The sequence below is a fragment of the Empidonax traillii genome, unplaced genomic scaffold, assembly GCF_003031625.1.
Source record: "Empidonax traillii isolate 1590-97213 ecotype Southwest subspecies unplaced genomic scaffold, ASM303162v1 scaffold138:size3245559, whole genome shotgun sequence".
NCBI classification, from domain to species: Eukaryota; Metazoa; Chordata; class Aves; order Passeriformes; family Tyrannidae; genus Empidonax; species Empidonax traillii.
In genome coordinates, this window is record NW_020955331.1 from 2,845,281 (window position 1) to 2,864,301 (window position 19,021).

Consider the following 19,021-nt stretch of genomic DNA (forward strand, 5'->3'; position numbering starts at 1 on the left):
GACCTGTGCAGGAGCTCACACCTGCTGGCTGGGCTCACCGAGGCAACATTTACTTAGGGAACAGCGTGCTCATGCCTGAAGCTCACTCATTCACAGCACAGGCAGTTCCCAGCTCCTTCCAAACTGACCCCAGCTATGGTGGTGATCCAGCTTGTATGCCAGCCAGTTTATTTGCATCACTCACGTGGAACAGATGTGGCATAAGCTATGTGGGGCAGAACATTCAACTGCCCAGCAGATACACATCAGTTACTTTTCAGTCATGATAAAAGCAGGAAATCTCCTATTGCACAGGATTTTGTTGTGCCACAAAAAAACAGCCGAGCAGGTCTGACATCTGCAGCTTTATTCCTGTATGAAAGGTTAAAGGCAAAGCTACAAAAATGAATATATTGGTATGCACTCACTGAACGCTTCTAGGACAAGGCAGTAAAGCTTTTATTGCTAAGAAGAACCAATGGACAGCTTTAAAGCTCATCTAGCATTCAATTTTTGTTTATAAGTAACCCAATTTAAAGCAGCTTTTCAGTCTTTAAAGCCTTCTTGCCTTTCTGGAATGCTTCAAAAGGAAGATGACCTGAGGACGGTGTCTGCTCTCTGGAGGGACCATGCTCTGCATGAGGTGCAGAAATTGGCCACTGAGGAATGACAAACAAAATCCAAGTGCCTGCTATGGGCTCCTGCCGACTGTCAGACAAGGCAAGGCTGCACAGCACCCAGGGAGCTCACCCTGCCATGGGCAAAGGCAACAGGCTCTGATGGTTCCTTGGCTGTCCCCATGTCCCAGCAGCTGTGGCACAGACAGGCACCATGGATGCCCCAAGTAGAGCCAGGAGCTAATTTGGACAGAGTGACTGTGGATATCCTGCTCCAACAACTGAACTGCCCTTCCTCCTGAAGGGATGAGGTTACAGACTGTGGGATACTGAATGCTCTTGGGATCCCTAGAGATTCCTCTGGGATGCAATGGATCAGAGCTGGCCACCCTTCCCAAGGAACTGCTGGTGCAGATACTAAGGCTTTGCAGGTCTTGCTGCAGTCAGAGTTGCTCCCAGGGGTGGTGGGTGCTCTAGTCTTCAGGGATCGGGGTGTTGCAGTTCCCATGGTAAATTTTGACCTCACCCTCGCACTGGAAGTACTGGTCAAACACGTCACTGTATCCATGGTCCCTCCACCAGGTGCAAAGCTGCCGGTTCCATGTGCAGTCGAGCACATGGAAAAGCTCTGGATGCTCCATCCCCACCATAGTGAAGAAATCCTGGTCCCCAAGGTGGCCCTTGAAGTGGTACTTCTCTGTCAGCTTCTGCACCATGGTGGGCTCCAGCAGCTGGTTGTAGAGCTTGGACTGCCTCATGGCTTCCAGGTTCAGGAGCAGGACACCACTGTTGAAGCCTGGCAGCCCATCAGGAGGGGGCTCCCCCACTTTGGTTTGAGGGTTCTCGCGGCGATACTGCCAGAAGGTGTGCCTGGAAAGAGAGAACAGGAACAGGGGAGTTGGAGAGTGCAGCCTGAAGAGCAGCCACCTCAAGTCTGGGCAGGTCTGGATCACAGCACAGGATCTACCACCCACCCAAGGGATCTTGCAGTGCTTGTCTTTTGTCTGGAGGCACCCAGCCTCTCAGAGCTTTGTGGGCTGCCTTTCTCTCCATCCGCCTGCACAGGATATTGCCCAGACCTCAAACCACTCTGTTTACCATATCCTAAAGCTCGTTTTGTTTCTACCAGCATCATTCTGGTGAGCTAGCTGGACACAGGATCGTGTGACTGCTCACACGGCTGTGTGGGGAGACAAAACCACATCCTCAGTGCCTGGGGTGAAACACCAGGAGTGTTCCCATGGCTGGTACACACCAGAACTGCAAGTCCTGCAGTTAATGGGATCTCAACAGCAGAGTTGACAGCATTATTATTATTATTATTTGATTATGGGGAAACTCCGGATCAAAGACGGGCCTCAGTCAGAGGCTGTGCAATTAGAAGACTTGAAATATATCTGAGTGTCAGAAATACTTCTTCAAAATAAAAATAAAAGGAGAAATCCAGTGGCAACATCTCATTAGCTAAACAAGCAGTGCCTTCAGCACTTGCAGCCCTGGGAAGGCTCAGCTGTAGCAGCTATGGCAAATGCAATCTTCACCAGCTAATTTCCAGCTGCCAAGGAGAAGAGAGTGGTGAAAGTCTAGTAATAAATAAAACTAACTCCAATGGATTCAAATGGGAAAAATTTTGATTACCTGAGCAAGCAGCCCAAAAATGTCTTTGGCTCCTTCCTCAGCCCTGGGGCAGTGAATACCCCTCAACATACTTACACTGGTTGCTCCCACTTGCAGGAATTGAATTCATCTCATGGTATTACCCAACTACCTGGGGTTGAATCTGTCCCCAAAAATCACTCCCACTCAGTCTGAAAATCTTCTTCCCCTCAAGCAGCATCCTCTGCTGCAAAGCTAAGCACCTGAGAGCTGTCTAAGCCTGCAGTTTGGAGGAAGGCAGGAGAGACATTGACCCCCACCACCATCTGACAATTCAGGGCTGCCAGCACTGCCATCTCCTTCCAGCCCTCACACTTACAGGAAAGTTACAGCAGGGTTTTTTTACACCTTGCTGTGAAGATGTCAAGGAGAAACACTGTTAGAAAGAAGAAGCCAAGCCTGCCACTGGTTCCTCTTTGAATTTGTCAAACACTGACCAAAGTCTCCATGCAGCTCCAGGCAACGAGAATTTGTTGGTAGATGGTGTAGATTTAGAACCCAAAGGTTTAAAGTGGTCTCATTAATGATGTAAACCATGAACATACTTTTTATTTCCTGATCTGGAGAACCACAACCATCATGCAGCATCACTTCCTTACAGCTTCCATTTAGATGCTTTAGATTCAAAGCACTGCCATCTCCTGTTTCCTTAAGGGTCTTTACACTACTCCCTTTCACCTGATTCAGAATGGAAAGGGTTTTTCCAAGTGACAGTTTTCCACAGAAGGAGGGCCCAGTTTTTGGGCAGTCATATCCATGCTTCCCGGGAAAGGGGACTGGAGGATGGGCTGCCTCATTGGATACCATGGGCAGCAGTGCTTTAATGGATCTAAAGGGCAGGGAAGGGAAAAAAGGGCTCTGCCTCTGCAAAGAGTAATTTTGTTTTGAGGAGAGGCAAAGACAACTCATGGATACTCCTGAGCATACACGAGCTGCAAGGCAAAGCATTCTCCACACAGCATTAGAGGGAAGCTCAGCCTGCAGAACAAGCCCCAGCCATGCCAATCAGCCTCCTGAGGTGCTCAGGTCCAGGGGTCTGAACATGACTAGCTCAAGCTCACCTCTGCATACTCTGCTCTCTCTGCTTCTCCCTAGCAGTGCTTAGAAAACCATCCCCATGCCCAAAAAGTTAAGTTAAGTTAAGCTGGAAGTTAAGGAGGGAGAGGGTGAGGAGTGCTGCAGAGTGCACCTTTCCAGCTCCACAGCAGTGAAGCTGACTCTTTTGATGTTCTTACCTTCAAATACACACTGCCTAAACTAAGAGACGAGATTACAGCCACTGCAAGCACCCAGGATAAGGAAAATGCAAGCACCCAAGCCCTCAGCATTGCTAGGCCATGGCAGAGCAAAAGCAGATCTATATCAAATGACTCAATTTTCCAGCAATGCCTTTCCCCAGCAGATTACTTGTTGAGGGCTGATGACAAGAAAGGAGCAATGTGCCCTTTTCTGCAGGAAGAGGAGACAGACTGACAAGCAGCAATTGTTCCACCCTTCCTCCCAGTGCTGGCATGACAGGGCTGTCCTTCCCTGCGCGTGCCTGGGGACGACAGGGGAGTGGGGCTGGAAGGGTGGATAGGGCCATCCCCAGGGAGCAATGCTGAGGTGAGATCCAGGATGTGATGAGCTGTGGGCGGCTCCACAGTGCCCACGGTTCAGGAACTTGCTCACAGCCCTGCACAACAGTCCTGCCAGTGCTGGGCTTGGGCCAACCAAGGGAAAGGTGTTCTGGCAGGGCCGCTGGCAGCAGCTGTTTAGCCTGGATTTTTCTTGGCTTTTGTCCTTCTAATGGAGGGGTTTGGTGCTGTCCTGCAGGGGCCAGGACAGAGAGGAGTGTGGCTGAAAGGCACCTGCACTCCGTTGGAAGTTGAAGGAGTGGTGTCTATGAGAGCATTGTTCTCTTTGGAGGTGATGGAACTGGGGAAGCACAACTAGCCAAACATCTAATCCAGCCTGCACTCCACACCACTCTGTCCTGCTCGGCATCACCCCTTGGCACCCACCTCAAATTCTGGCAGAACATGGGAGAGAAAACCCAACGGGCTTGATGAGTGTGCTGTCAGGATGTGTCCCTGAGACAATCACCAAGGAACTGAACCCCAGATGCAATGGAAACATCTCCCTGGCCCAAGCCCCTGGAGTGGCTGGGATCTCCCCTGGCACAGGCAGTTCAGGCAGGGCAGTGTTCCAACAGTCTTTGCTCCAGGGTGCCCTCCACTCTGTGCCCCTAGCAGTGAAAGCCTGGGCAGGAAGGCAGCCCGTAGAGCCGGTCACCACCAGGATGCATCAGGGCAGGAAGCTTCCAGCCAGGAGAAGGGGAGGGGAAAGGAAGAGGAGGCATTTTTTGCTTTTGTTAACCACCCTGGTCCCTCTAGATGGGAGGGGAAAGAGGTGACCTGTGGCCTCAGACCCCATGGTATGGCACCGGGGAGCCGTGTGGGGCTGCTGCCACGAGCACCCGCCTGCAGCCCCAACAGGCTTCGCTTTGAGGAGTCGTTTATAAACAGAGCCGGCGTGTGCTAGGAAACATCTGGAGAAGAGCATTTCCAAGCATTCAAAGGCCAGGCCCAGGCAGCCCAGATAAAAAACCCTGCTTCCACCGGGACTTCCCTTGCTGGCCCAGCACCGGACAATGTGGCTGCACCTCCCCTGCCTTGCAGCCTGGCGGTCACAGCTCACAGAGCTGCCATCACACACATTAAAAATGCCTCAATGGGATCAGCTGCCAGGGCAGAGGGGACTGCTCCACCCACGAGCTGTATTCTGCAGGTCCTTCTCTTGCTTTCATGCATAGCAAGGAACAGACAGTGGGTGGAGGGAAGACTTTGTCCAAATCCCTGATCTTCCGCTCCTTCACTTCAGCTCCGGGCTATGGGGCAACTTCCTGGCATGAGCTGGAAACAGCTGGTAAAGCAGCTGGGTGCCTTAGCTGGCACGAAAGGCAGGAAGGAGGGGTTCCTGCCAGCTGGGAGACCAGCAGCAAGCTGAAAGCACTGGCCCCATAGACAGCACTGGCCCCATAGACAGCACTGCTGGCCTTCTGCTGAGGATGCAGAACCTCACCATGAGGCTGCACCTCCAAGAATGCAGACAGCCTGTGGGATCCCCTCAGGCAGCTGGGGAATTGAGAAGCCAGGTCAAAAAGACATGAAATGAAATGAGATGCGGGGCTAGACCCAGGGTGGCTGTGGGGATGCTCCTGGAAGGCTGTGGGGTCTCTGAATGCCACTGTGCACCATGCATGTGCATGGCATGAGCCTATGCAGTGAGGTACCCAGGGAGGAAGGCTGCATAGCTTCTCCCTCATCAAAGGGGGAAGCAAAGGCAACAGTCATGGGATAAAGCCACAAATATAAGGAATCTGAAAGATTTTGAATGTAATAAATATCCCAAAATCAGTAAACTTCTTGCTGGAGCTCACCGGTTTGCTTCTACCTCTTGCCAAGCACTGGCAGAGTTTGGGCCAGCTGCCCAGGAGGGCGGGATAGGCAGCAGGAGGCCAGCACCTTGAAGATACACTTTGTCACCAAGCCTCTCTCACAGGGGTTCGGGCCTGCGGGACCCTGAGTCCCATCCAGCTGGGCACAGGGCTCCTGGCACAGAAGGGAAGCATGGGCATCCCTCTCTGAGCCACACCGACAGCAGCCCTGCCAGCCCAAACACCAGCTAAAACAACAAGTGCATGCTCTTGCTCCCTTCAAATACACTGCTCAGCTCCTGAGCCAGAACACAGACGGCTGCCGGCACTAACCAGCTGCAGCAGCTGGCAAACAAGGCAGATCCTGTGCAATGAGCAACGAGGCACAAGCACCATGCTCTAAGCTCCGTGCGCTGCCAGGGCTCCCCCAGGGTGGGCAGGAGGACACGGCACCTGGCTGTGGTCCTACCAAGCCATCCCTGGCCAAGTTGCTCACATGTTAGTGCCTGGTACCTGTGGAGCCCTGGAGAGCTGGCCAAAGAGGTGGATGGCATGGGATGGGATCCTCAATGGAAGTATGTAGTATCCTTATGGGGACAGGGGGATGTGACTGAAATGGAGTGGGAGAGAGACTCACAGCAGCTTCAGTTCTGCCTGGAGGAGAGGGTGCAGGCAGTGGGGAGGGAAGAGTGATGGGAATGGCAGCATAGTCCATTCAGAGGCTGATGGTGGCTTTCCCCCTTAGCCCTTAGAAAGATGTAAGAGCACAGCCAAGAAACCTCCCTGTACTCTTCTCCTCTTGGCTAATCCTCACTGTGGCAGACAGCTGTCAGCCCCTTACCATCACTGTGTTCAACCAGGATTAACCCTCAGGAAAGGCCATCTCTCTTTCCTCCAGCTCTCCCACCTCCAAAAGCCATAGCTGCAATGAAGGTGGGCCCTTTCAAGTTTGTGCCGCAGTCGGAGGGAGGCAGCTGCCCCAGGGCTGCACTCAGAGCAGCATCCAAACCCAGCTCCCTCCACCCGCCCCAGAGCTGCCAGACCTTGGCCAGGCGAGCTCAGCAGCTTTGCAACAAAGCAGCCCTTGTTGCTAATTGCTTATTCTAATTGCTTATTTTCCATGTGCAGTGCTAAACCCCTTCAGGAGCTAGGGCAGCGGGTTCAGTACCAGCCTCGTCCTGAGCACCTTAGCTGAAGATGAGCAGTTTGTGTAATCCAGGAAATGCCCACACGCTTCCTGGCAGCACCATGTACTCAGTGATGTGCAATGGCATCACCAACACAGCATTACCCCTTGGTCTGCAGGGAACATTGTCACCCTGGGGCAAAGCAACCCCAATTCCCAGCCCGGGACAAAGGGCAGGATGTGTTGATGGACTATCTTACACCAGGACTATCTTACGCTCCTCTGATGGGTTCAGGGTGAGGGTCCAGCGCAAGGCAGTACCTTCAGTTCTCACACAGAAAACACTGATGAACAGACAGACTGAGCTCTTCAATGAGGACATCAGTAATTCCTTCTCACGTAATGCACAAATTATGTCTGTACAGTGCTGGTCTCTACTACAGCACAGCCTGCATGCCAAACTTTTAAAAGGTCTGTATTTAGAGCAGCAAATTGATTCTCAGTGATGACATTTCTGCATGGACTTAGTCCAAAAATGGGAACATTTAAATAGATGATGAGTGACAACTTGTGAACACAGTTGGCGAGTGACACCTTTCCTTGAGACACAGATTTTCAAGGGTGGCCCTCTTCACCACCTAACATTTTTATACTCCACACTGGTGCTAAAATCATCCTCTGAATAGAGGTGGGACCATAAATCCCTGTCTAGGCTGCGTCATTTTCCTTCCCTCTAGAGATTAAACACCCATGGCACTGGCAGTGCTGTGGAGCAATAGGCTGTGTGTGTCAGACCCTCCTCTGTCAGTGGCAGTAAAGGACAGGGGCAACCTGTTCACTGGGGCACTCTAAAAAACTGTGGGCCTAATTACTGCCAAAATGGCAGATTTCTATTGACAACTGTGAATGAACTCTGCTCCTGGAGTGTTCTCCTGCCTGCCTGGGCCTCCCTTGCCTGCTGATGGGGCTCTCAGGAACAGGGGAGATGCTCTCCCTTCACAGAAGCTCACCTACTGCTTAATATTACTAATAGCATTTGTGCTAATCAATGCACAGTTGTGGTTGTCAGGTCTTGTCCAATTTATTCATTGTTTTTAAATGACATTTCAAGTTTGCTTGGTAATGGGAATAAGTGCAACAGGTTCTACATATTAATGTTAGGCACAGATGTAAACAACACAACCCTTTACCTCCTTGGATAATTTTTTTAATCAGAGGGAAAGCTGAATTCCTGAAATTAATTCTGCTGCCAGTTGCTTGCAGGTTCTGCTTGCTCTGTAATTTTGGCTGCTTCCTGGCAGCCTTTGCCAAACAATTCCTAGAACCGTTTTCCCCACGAACAGCAGCAGTTACTACAAATCAAGTCAAAATCTTGAAATTATTTCAAATCCAAAGTGCACTGGTTCTGGGGCTTGCCAGGACTGTGAGCAGGCAGCAATGACATCACCATGGCAGAAACTGCAGCACACAAAATCTCCTGTCTTCACTGACTGAGGGGCTTGGGGAACACATAGCCTTTTGTGGTAGCCAGCTCCTTGCCCCAGGGCAAAAGCACTTAGAAAAGAGTAAAGTCACCAAATTAGGGCAACCTCCCTGCTTGAGGAGTCCATGAAACCAGACAAACTCAGGCAGGAGGATCTGCCTGCTGGAGATGGTTACGTCAAGTTCTGGAAAGCTCCATCCCAGGCAGCAGCCCACCTGCACTGCTATATCTTAGAACCACCACTACTGCCTCAATCGGCAGCCAGAGAATCCAGCTGCTCCCTGCTTGCAGCTGTCAGCCATTCTTCAGGGTTTTTTTTTAGATTATAAGAGAAGGTACAGGACGTACTGTCTCAGCCCAGACTCTGACAGCCTGGCCTGGCTATGGATTCAGGATTAGCCAGCTCACAGCTCAGGATAACTCCTTTCCTCTTCCAAACATCTGACAAAGTGACTTAGCACTGCTGCTGCTGATGTCCCAGCAAACACCCAGCACTGCGAGTGCTGTGCCTCCGCGTTTGGAGGCTGCACAGTCCTGCTTCCACTCATTAATGGGCTTCTCAGGGTTATTTTACCAGCTCTCAAACAAACAAAATGTGTGACAGAGCACACAGCACACCTTACAGCAACTCCTACGTCATCACAGACAGAAACAAAGCTTTTCCTTTCCACAAAATAATGCCCTGTTTGAGCTCTCCCTAGGTTTTAGGCAGAGGCAAAGGCAAATGGCCCTGCAGCCATACAAGAACCCAAGTGTCGGTCCTTTGTAGTCTGTAGCTGTCCTTTTGATGCAGCTATCTTTTCCTTTTGGACAAACTTTTATCACTGCCAGTACTGTGGATTCCCAAGCTGCCTTCTGCCTTCCCAAGCCCCAACTGGAAGGATGCATTCTTGGACCTGTGAACCTCTGGGACCTCTCCTGAGGTCCACCATTACAGCAGGTACCTTCTCCCCAGATGGAGCAAGGGGCTAAAAGCACCCATCTGAGGACCTGTGGGTTAGGTCCTTCCTGTTGCCAGCAGACCATTGCTCTCCCAAGAGAAGCAACACAGGGGCAGTGTTGAGGGCTCCAGGTGGTGCTGGCACTGGTGGTAACCCAGAGCCAATAACAGCACCAGCACTGCTTAGGAAGTGAAGAGGTTGGGACGGCTGTGGGATGGGAACAGGGAGCACAGCATGGCACAGTGGCCCAGGGTCAGCCCGAGGCTGCTGAGAGCAGCTGTGCAATCAATACCACTGTCTTGCTTCCTGTCACACACTACCAGCATGACCAGAGGGATCTATAACCAGGAAACTCATTAAGAAAAGGGTTTAAGCTCTGCCTTTAGTAACCTGAGAGTTTTCAGGACAGTAAACTCTCCTGAGTGCCGCAGTATTTCCCCACTCTGCTCCTCTCAGTCATGGGGCTGCTTTGAAATTGGGAGGCTTCACCTGGCCATCACACAGTCCCACTGCACCCAGAAGCATGGCTAAGCTGCTCCACCGACCAGGCACACACCCTGCACACACCCTGAGGACAGTGACCTGCCTGGCCACCTGCTCACTGGCTTGAAGGATGCATTTGCAACACTTCCCTGCTTGTTTCTTATCAGGACTAAAGAGAGAGAGCCTGGACTCCTCAAATTGGCCAGGATTTGGCATGGAAGACAACAAAAATATTTATACAGAGCATCATCATCCACCCCCTGTAACCTGGTGAGCAGGACACTGCCAGCATGGCTGAGCAGCTGAAATGCTGCAGGGGACAACAGGACTTTTAATTAAGGTTATGACTCTGCAGAAGCACTTCCTTGCACGGAAAGCCTTTTGGACTATGCAAACTTCAGCTGCAGATTCTAGTCTTTCCATCAAATCATTCTCGCCAAAGCCAGTGCTCCCCATCTTGGCTGCAGTGTGAGTCCTGTGTAGGCAGACGTATGAGCAGGCTGGGAAGACATGTCAGCCTGGGAAGAGGCTCTGCCTGCAGGCCAACATCCAAACGTCAGCCTGGCAGGAGGCATCCAGCCCTGCCACGGAAAGCCCACAGGCATCGAGGAGCGTAGTGCACAGTACCCATGTCCTCAACAACCCCGCCGTGGGGGCAGCCTCTTGTGGGACAAAGCACTGTCTGCAATCCCATCCACAGAGGCGATGTGGATGTCACACATCAGATCCAAACACTGCAGGAAGGACAATGTGCCTGACCCATGGACAGAGTGCCTCTTTCCCCCGCCACAGGTGGAGAGAAGTAAACCTGACGGTGGTGGCCTCAGACCTCAGATCACCTCCTGCACCTGTCACCTCCTGCTCTGCATCCAGGACGCCCTGCCAGTCACCACAGGGTGATCCACATCCAGCTTCAGCAGGAGCTATTGCTCTCCACAGGCCACCCAACCCACTCTGAGCGACCCAAGAGACAGGCCAAGCCCAGACTGTGCAACAGTTAAATCCCAGTGCTGGCCTTGCAGGAGGACCGGGAGATCCTGTTGCTCAGAGAAATGCATTTGTCCAAGACAAACAGTGGCCGGGCATTGTTTCAGCGTGAGTCAAGTGAGTGGAAACACTCCCGTGCCATCCTGTTTTGCTGTCTGGAGGTTTCCCCTACCCTCAGGATGTGTAGACAGGCTCCAGGACGTTTCCAATTTGCTGTTCTCTTACTCCTCTGTTTCCCGTGAGTGTCTGTGCCCAGCACTGCTTGGTGCACCAGCGCAGCAGCCCGAGCCCTCTGCAGCCCCAATATGTGCCTAGAAAGTACAGCCTCCAGCTAGGCAACCAACAGGAACAGTGCTGCTTCCCAGAAAACAGGGCACCAGCTACAAATCACACCCATTTGCCTTCTCTTATGGGCCAAGCAGGTAACAAGGATTCAACACAGCCAAGTCAATTGATCTCCATCCATCTTCCTCATTGCTACAGAGAGGGAGAGATGGCACCAGACCCTTTCCCAGCCACCAGCTTACCCTGCCCCAGGGCTGCAAGTTTACAGCTCTGTGAGCAAGCTCAGGACAGCTCTGCTGACTTGCCCCAAGCCCTCTTAGTACTTTGGGACAAAGCTGGTGCTGCAGACAGCTGCGTGAAATAGGGAGGAAAACGCGAATGACAACAGGGAGACCCCACCGTTGCCTCGTAACCCCTTTCCACCCCCACAACCCCTTTCCCAACTGATGCTTCAAGCCTGTTCATGAGGCAAACCACACGGTTGGAGCTGGTACCTCTTATTTCACACCTACAATACATTTTTATCCTGCTAAAAGTATAAAAATAGCAAAGTTGGTTGGTTTTTTTTTTTGCTTTTTTTTCTTTTTACAAAGACAGTCAATGCTTTGTCAGCCCATGTTTGTGTCTAGAAACCCTTCTAGCAGTGAGGTGTGAGCCCTGCGGGATGCAGGGCTTGGCGGGAGGGCAGCCTGGCGTTTGCACAGCTCGCCCCGTGACGGGTGGTCTGGCAACAAGGAGGATCAGGAACTTGTTTTCACACAAAGATCAAAACAACACAAGAAGAAAAGTACAACATAGCCCAAACTGACCCAGAATGTCAAAACTGCAACAACAGAAAGTTCAGCCCAAAAACGCAGCCTGTGAGGGCTGTTATTGCTTGGCTTGTTTGTCCCCACCACAGGCGGCAGAAGGGGGAGAACACGGCTATGGCTCGGGTCAGGTATTCAGCGCTCAGCCCCGTGATCCCACGCCTTGTCCCCTGCCGTGCTGAATGGCTCTCCAGCAGAGCACCCCAAAGCTTAACTCGGTCCCCTCCAGGCACGCCCAGCCCCACAAACCACATCCAGGCAGCGGAACACCATCCCCACTCCCTAGTCATGCATGGAAATAATGCAAAACCCTGCAGAGACAAAAACACAGTGATTCTGCCATGGACTAATTGCAGGAAAACACACGCCTGATTTATCCCGTTCCAGGTTGCAGCGCTAACCAACGGGACTGGCCCTGCCAGGCAGCGCTGACCAAGGCTGACACTGCAACAGCCCCGTGGCCACACTTGGCTGCGGCTGCTCCCTCCATCCCCCTTTAAGCTCTAACAATTGGATGTGATTAACTGGGGCTGGATTTACCATTCTGGGCACCAAAATCCTGCCAGCACACCCAAAGCAGATACAGAAGCCCTCCATGCTCCCACACTATGGAGACAAGACCTCAGCATCCATGTTCCTCTAGTCCCAGCTCTGATTGCCAAGAGTACAAACCAAGAAGGGAGGTGACACTTCTGATATGGACACAGAGATGTCTTTTTCCAGCCCAGGAACAGTGGTGACTTCTGTAGTTTGAGCAACCTCATGCTTAGGCTACCAGGAAGCGACTGGTGGTGATTAATGACCATCAATCCCCTGCTGATGAACTTCTCTTTGTCTCCATCCTCATCCCATCCGGATGCACATGAAACAAGAATGGCTGCTTTAGACCTTTGCAGCTCAGCCTTTGCCTAGGAATGCTGCTGGTCATGTCTTAGGAGGTTCAGTAAGGAAGTAGGCTTTGAGTAGGGAAGGAAAAGACATACAGAGCTGTTCAACGTTTCTTGTCTTCCTCCAAGAAATTTTCCATTAGGATTAGCAAATCTAGCCAAGTCACCTCAGATGCTCAAACTCAGCTCATCTGAGAAGCCATTAAGGCATCTTGAGTTGATTATCTGATTTACTTTGGATTAAAACAAAACCTGAGGTTCATCCTTGGAATAATGCAGGCTAAACTAAACCAATTTCTTTAAGCACTAGCCTGAAAATACCTGTGTCCCTGAAACCCACCAGTGGTCCATGATTGGGAAGGACTGAGCCTCCCCTCAGTGAGTGACTCCCACTGTTACCTCCCACCAGTTACTGGCTGGTGGACCAGGGGTCTGAAGAGCAAGTGCCCATGGGGTCACCCTCAGGCTTGCAAGCCCAGGCCACCAACAGAGTTGTCAGTTCAGCCTTCCCTGAGGGAAGCAGAAGGTGCACTCACATTCCAAGGACCCAAAACCTCATTGTTGCCTAAAGTTAACACTTACTCTCAGCAATCTTCACAGCTGGAACCTCCAAGCCCCAACACACACACTGATGCTCCAGAATGCAATCACAGCACCTCAGCAGGCACAGCTGGGCAAACAATGCCTCTAGCAGATACACTGTAGTCCAGGTATAGATTTTGGCACCAACAACCAGGAATTTGGCTCTGAAAACCTTGTGATGATGTGTGAGAACAAGTAAAAAACCAACAGCAACACTGTACACTTTATTCATACCTACCTACAAATTTCAGATTAAGTTCCCCTGCTGGGATTAAAGCAGGAAGATCATTGCCCCCTAGAAGCCCAACCTGAGTTGAAGAGAAGACACACCAGCCACTCACTGCCCACCCTGGTCCCCATAGGGAGGGAGCTTTACCTGTACACTGGTTGCATTTCCCTGGCAATTCCAATGACTGCTCCCTCTGGGAAGTTGTCAAACTCATCAAACAGGTCTTGGATGTTAGTCTTGTACTTCAGGTCCAAGTCTACCTGGATGATCTGTGTTATTTCTGAAAGCATAAAGGGGGAAAGTCAGCTATATAAGACAAAATTGTAACCCGTGATTACCATTGGCTACTTGATGAACTGCCCCCAGTGAGGATTTGGTGCATGGTGAGCATTCAGCTCCCTGAGCAAGACTAAGCCAAGTCAGGGCAAAACCAATCCAGCTGCAACCTCTGCATCAAGCTACTGACCTTCAACCATCACAAGAGCCTTTACCACTGTGTATTTTAGGCATGATTTACTTCAGGAATACTTTCTGGTGACCTCCTGCTTCTATGCACTCCCTCCTTCCTTCCAGAAGACTGTTTTTCCATATGACTGACAAAAACAAGAGGCAGCTTCAACCAAGCCTTCTGCAGGAACAGCCACACAAAAAACCATGCTCAATTCTGCCACCTACTACTGGGAAAACCTGCTAACTCCACGAGCGTTTCCCACCTCCAACCCAGAAAGCAGCCACCAGTGGCCTGACATAGCAGAGCAATTCCCATCCCAGACATCAGGCAGCCACATGACACATCCAGTATCACCTGCCCAAGCCCATTAGCTCCCATCAGGTTGCCACAGCCTTCCCTAAAGGCAGAAATTACAGAGCCCTGCCTGCACAGCACAGCTGGTAGTCTGCAGCAGCCTGGAAGACTTTATTCTTGCTAGTGGTCAGAGACAAGGAGGGTTATGCAGACATGGAAGCATCTTCCACTTGCAGTGGGAAATCAAGAACAAGGAGAGACTGGAGAACATCATTACCAAGGCCAGGCCTGAGCTCAACAACAGGGCCTCTGCCCAAATTTGTCACTGTCTCCACTGCAGGACATAAGACTGATGGATGGAGATGCTGCTTGGGAGAGGGTGCAGGAAATGTGCCTTGTCAAGGCTGTTTGTCCCAGGTGGATCTGGGGATGCTGTATGGATTGCAGCAGGCCCAGTGCAATGCAGAGAACACAAACACGGCGGCAGGTCAGACCATCAGATGAGTTCCCCCAGCCACAGGCAAAGCTATGAGCATCTTCAGCCCTCCTCAGGGATTGGAAGTGGAGTGGAACCATCCCCCATGGCATTATGTAATGCCACCACTATTCATATGTGTTATAAAAGCCAAGAGCAAATTGGCCAGGTTGCTTAGCACTCGGAACTAATTGGATTGCGTCAACCTGTTTCAGCCCCACTCCCTGTGCACAGGTGCCCTTACAGCTCCCTGCAGGCTACACCTGCCTGTCACCACCACTTCCACAGCAATTAGCAAACCAGGCCCTCATTTTTCCTCCTGCCCAGTACCTGCAGGCAGGAGAACAAGCTCTGCCTGCCCTCACCTTCTGCTGCCTGCATCTACCATGCCTACGGGCAGGGTTTCCCATCAGGCTGGCGTCACTGGGGCACTGCCAACACTCCAGCCTTCCCACCACTATGGTTCCTCACTCCCTCACCCTCAGGACAGGCTGTTGGCTACTACTGGGCTGCTGACAGCAGAAGGCATTGCTCTGTTTTAAGCCCCCAAACCCACCACTGGGACTAGAGACCAGAGAACAGCCAGGCACCAGCAGCTATCGCCTGGCATGGGACTGCAGCTTCACCATCTCAAACATGTTCATCACTTGGTTGTTTGTGTTTCAAGCAGATGTTGGGCTGCACAGCAGCTCTGAATTTTTTGCAGATCTTGCACTAATCTGGGGTTCTTGGCAATTGGTCATACCTACCACGCTGTCCTCATTTAAGAACAAAAAGGCTCTGTGAGGTTAAGCAAGAAATATACTGCTTACTCTTACTCTATGAAGCATCCAAGCAGAAATATAAATCAAGGAGAAATAGTATCTAAGATACAACCCAGGCTGTATCTCAATTTATTTTTTTAACATCCATCACGCTCTATCTGCTAAAGGGAAAGGCCATGCTCCCTTCATCTGGCAGTACGGCAATCCCCAGGTCTACCTAGTATTTACCATCACCATAATCCTCTGTTTGCAAAGATTTAAAACCCAGGCGCAGTAATTCACCACAGGCTAAAGCAGGTCTTGACCTGAAAGCAATTTCCCCCAGGCTACTGAACTGCCTTAGAAATGGCCAGTGCAACTCAAGCATGTGAATAAGCAGAGCAGTGGATTTGTGCAACAAGGAACAAGACATGTATCCCAAATACACCAAATCTCCCCAGTGGCCCATACCATAGCAGGGTAAAACTCCAAATCCTTGACACTACTGCACTTGAGAATATCTAGACTGGTCACAAAACTCGAGGGCAAGGAGACCTCAGAGCTACAGCACAGGCTCAGCCCCAAAGAAACACGGGGGGAGAAACACGGCCTGAGCCCTCCAAGGTACTGCCAAAGCTGGGACCAGGGGAAGGGGATCCCAGGGGGATCCCAGCACAACTACGCCCAGTGCACAGCAGCCTTCTGACACCTCGTCAGGTTTCAATAAAATCAACTGTGAGGCACGCCATCCGATTGTTCTCTAAAATTACAGATGAATGCCAACTGCAATTAATCACAGTGGAGAACGAAAGCTGAGCTTGGAGGAAGCTCCAATCCAGCCCCGCCTGCCCCAGCACCCCAACAGGTGAAAAGCTCTGGAGGGTCCCCATGCAACCCAGAGGGTGCTGCCCATCAGCAGCATCTGGCCATCCCCAAAAGCCTTGGCTAAGCAGGCAGCAGGGCACAAGTGCAGCTGCAGTGCCAGGCAGCGATGCCAGCGCCACAAGAAGCCCCCGTCTCCACATGGAGACACATGGTTTATTTACACAAACACACTGGGTTCTTCATCCTGCCCTTCATTAGAGGCTCCCTGTGATGGGCTCGCCCCCACACACTGGTCCCATGCTGTGCCAGCAGAGACCTCAGGAAACACTCAATAAGAAAGTAGACTCAGAAAGCACTAAGTGCTTCTTATTTTCCTTTTTTTGCTTTCTTTCTTGTTTTTCTTTTATTTTTTTTTTAAAGTTTTCTTTAAAGCAAGCATGAACTGCAACACTGCAGACACAACTGAGCATGGGTGACACTAAGCACTACTTTGCCAGATGCAGCTTGCATGTTCAGATTAATGGTCAAGATGATTTCTCTGACTGGGACTGGCAAGGGGCCAGGCACTAATATTTATGATGTATCAAGCGCTTTGTCCTGGCTGCCATGTGGGGGTGGAGGAATCGCGTGCTCTCTTAGGCACAGACTGCTTGGAGGGATCCAGCTGGAAATGTGGGGAAAGGCTGAGAGTGTTCTGCTCAGCAGCCAGTTTTTTAACTTTGGCATACTGTGTATCACCCTCCATTCTGCTCAGCTCCGGCTCTTCCAGCCGCGGCACAGAAAGAGGAGCTGTGCCACTCAAAGCAGAGATGGTCTCCATTAGCAGTGACAGCTTTACAACACAGGTTGGCCCCATTAAAAGCTCGTAATGTTTTACTGTAGCCTTGTACCAGCAGCCACAGCAGGGCTGTGCTCCAGGCTTGGCTCAAATCCTCCCTCTAGCCATGTCAAGAGGAGAAAGGCCAGCTCCAGGGATGTGTGATCTCACAGCCTCATCCCAGCAAGGGGGCACAGGCAGGCAGAGGTCACCTCCCTGTGTCCTGCTGCTCCGCATTCTCTGGCAGGACCCAGCAGAGCTATGCCAGCACATGGACAGGCACCCTGTGTGTGTGTGCTGAGGGGCCTGTCAGGTTGTCTGGATGCTCTGAGTGATGCCCAGAAGCCCCTCCAGCAGGGGACAGCTTCTGCAGCAAGTTTGACAGCCCTTGCCAGTAAGCATAGACCCCACAGCACAGCAGGGACAGAGTGGGCATGCAGCAAGCCAGGCCACCCACCAACACATGATGAGACACTTAGACGCAAATCTGGTCTAGATGAGCAACCTGCCTGTCCATGGCAGGGGGTTGGAAACATGATCTTTAAGGTCTCTTCCAATCCAAACCATCATATGATTCTATGACCATGTAAATGCTCTTCTCAGAAGCATCAGGCAGGACCATGAGTGGCAGTAGGGGGCACAGGAAGGAGAAGAGATGGATGGCAGCCATGATGGCTGGGTATCCTTGAACCTGCCTGTGGGCTAAGACTACTTTTCCCCAACCTGAGTTGAGAGGATGGACTGAAAAAAATGTATATAGTGAATTTAGAACTACATGACAGTGGATGGAGGGTCAGATGAAGAAGCAATACAAAGGTGGGAGCCTGCCCAGAGCAGCAGGCTGTTCTGTAGCCAAACTCATTTACACTCATCCTAACAACTTTCTCTGTATGAGGGTCACTATCCTGGCAAAGCTGACCCCAGACAGCAGGTGCAGGGCTGGGATGCAAGTGCTGGCCTTGGCTCCTAACCTCCCACTTCCATACAAACCATGCCAGATGTGGGGCAGAGGCATGTCACCACTGACAAGGAGAAGTGAAAGGAGTGAAAGTTACCTGTGTCCAGGAACAAAGAGCAAAATGGAGAGCTGCCATCTGTAAAGGACAGAAGCTGCCCAGCAAATGGTATGGTCTAAATCACTGATAACTGAGCAGTAGCTTAATAGTTGTAGAGCAGAAGCAGCAAGAATTGAAACCTCCTGGAGGTGGTGAAACTCTCCAACCCGCTGACAGACTCAAGGTGGCACAAACTCAACCCCCTCAGAGTACAAAATCCTGCCTACAGCTGGTCTGGCATTGGAGATGCTGCAAGCAAGAAGTGGGAGGCAGGAGGGGACAGGCCACTACCCCACCAGGCTGCACTGTGCCCAAATCTCACACACTCCTGAAGCAAACACCTGTCACCAAGGCTGGTGGTCATTTGGCTCTGCTCTGGACATCATCTTCACCGGCAGCTCCACCTGTCTCAACAAACCTGTTTTTAAGGACCTAAACATTCTGATACCCCATGCCAAGGAGGAGAGACTTCTCCAACACAGAATCATAGAACTGTTTAGGCTGGAAAAGACCTCTGAGATCATCAAGTCCAACCTGGTACGTATTAGATGGGAGCACTTTGACCTCCTCTGCATCACAACAGCAACTTCTGGGGCCAAAGGCTGGCACCTTAAGAGGCGAGACCAAGGAGGACACTGCTGGGATTGCCAACTATGGTACGTGAGCTCGATGACCAAAGTGCATGGCTTTGCCTTTTTCCATGGAGCCAGCAGCAGCCAGCTGGGCAACACAAGGAGGCAGGATCCCCCTCTGTCCTTCAGGAGACAGCAAGGGGGGCAGTGGCCAGGCAATGGCCTGGTGAGGGCAGGATGATGGGCAGGGAGAGAGAGCTGCTGGAGGCAGACAAGCTCAAAGACCCTTCTGCAGAGTCGCAGCATG

The 19,021-nt window shown here is 51.4% G+C and overlaps 1 protein-coding gene across 1 annotated transcript in view; it reads right to left on the minus strand.

The window, feature by feature from the left end:
• Positions 1–329: 329 nt before the first annotated feature.
• Positions 330–19,021, minus strand: part of XXYLT1 (xyloside xylosyltransferase 1) — a 33,748-nt gene continuing 15,056 nt past the window's right edge. The window contains exons 3-4 of the mRNA XM_027884125.1: positions 13,630–13,762; positions 330–1,466 (exon numbers count right to left, since the gene is read on the minus strand). Of these exons, the coding sequence (XP_027739926.1) occupies positions 1,070–1,466; positions 13,630–13,762 (530 nt within the window). The 3' untranslated portion in view covers positions 330–1,069. The remainder of the gene's footprint in view (positions 1,467–13,629; positions 13,763–19,021) is intronic.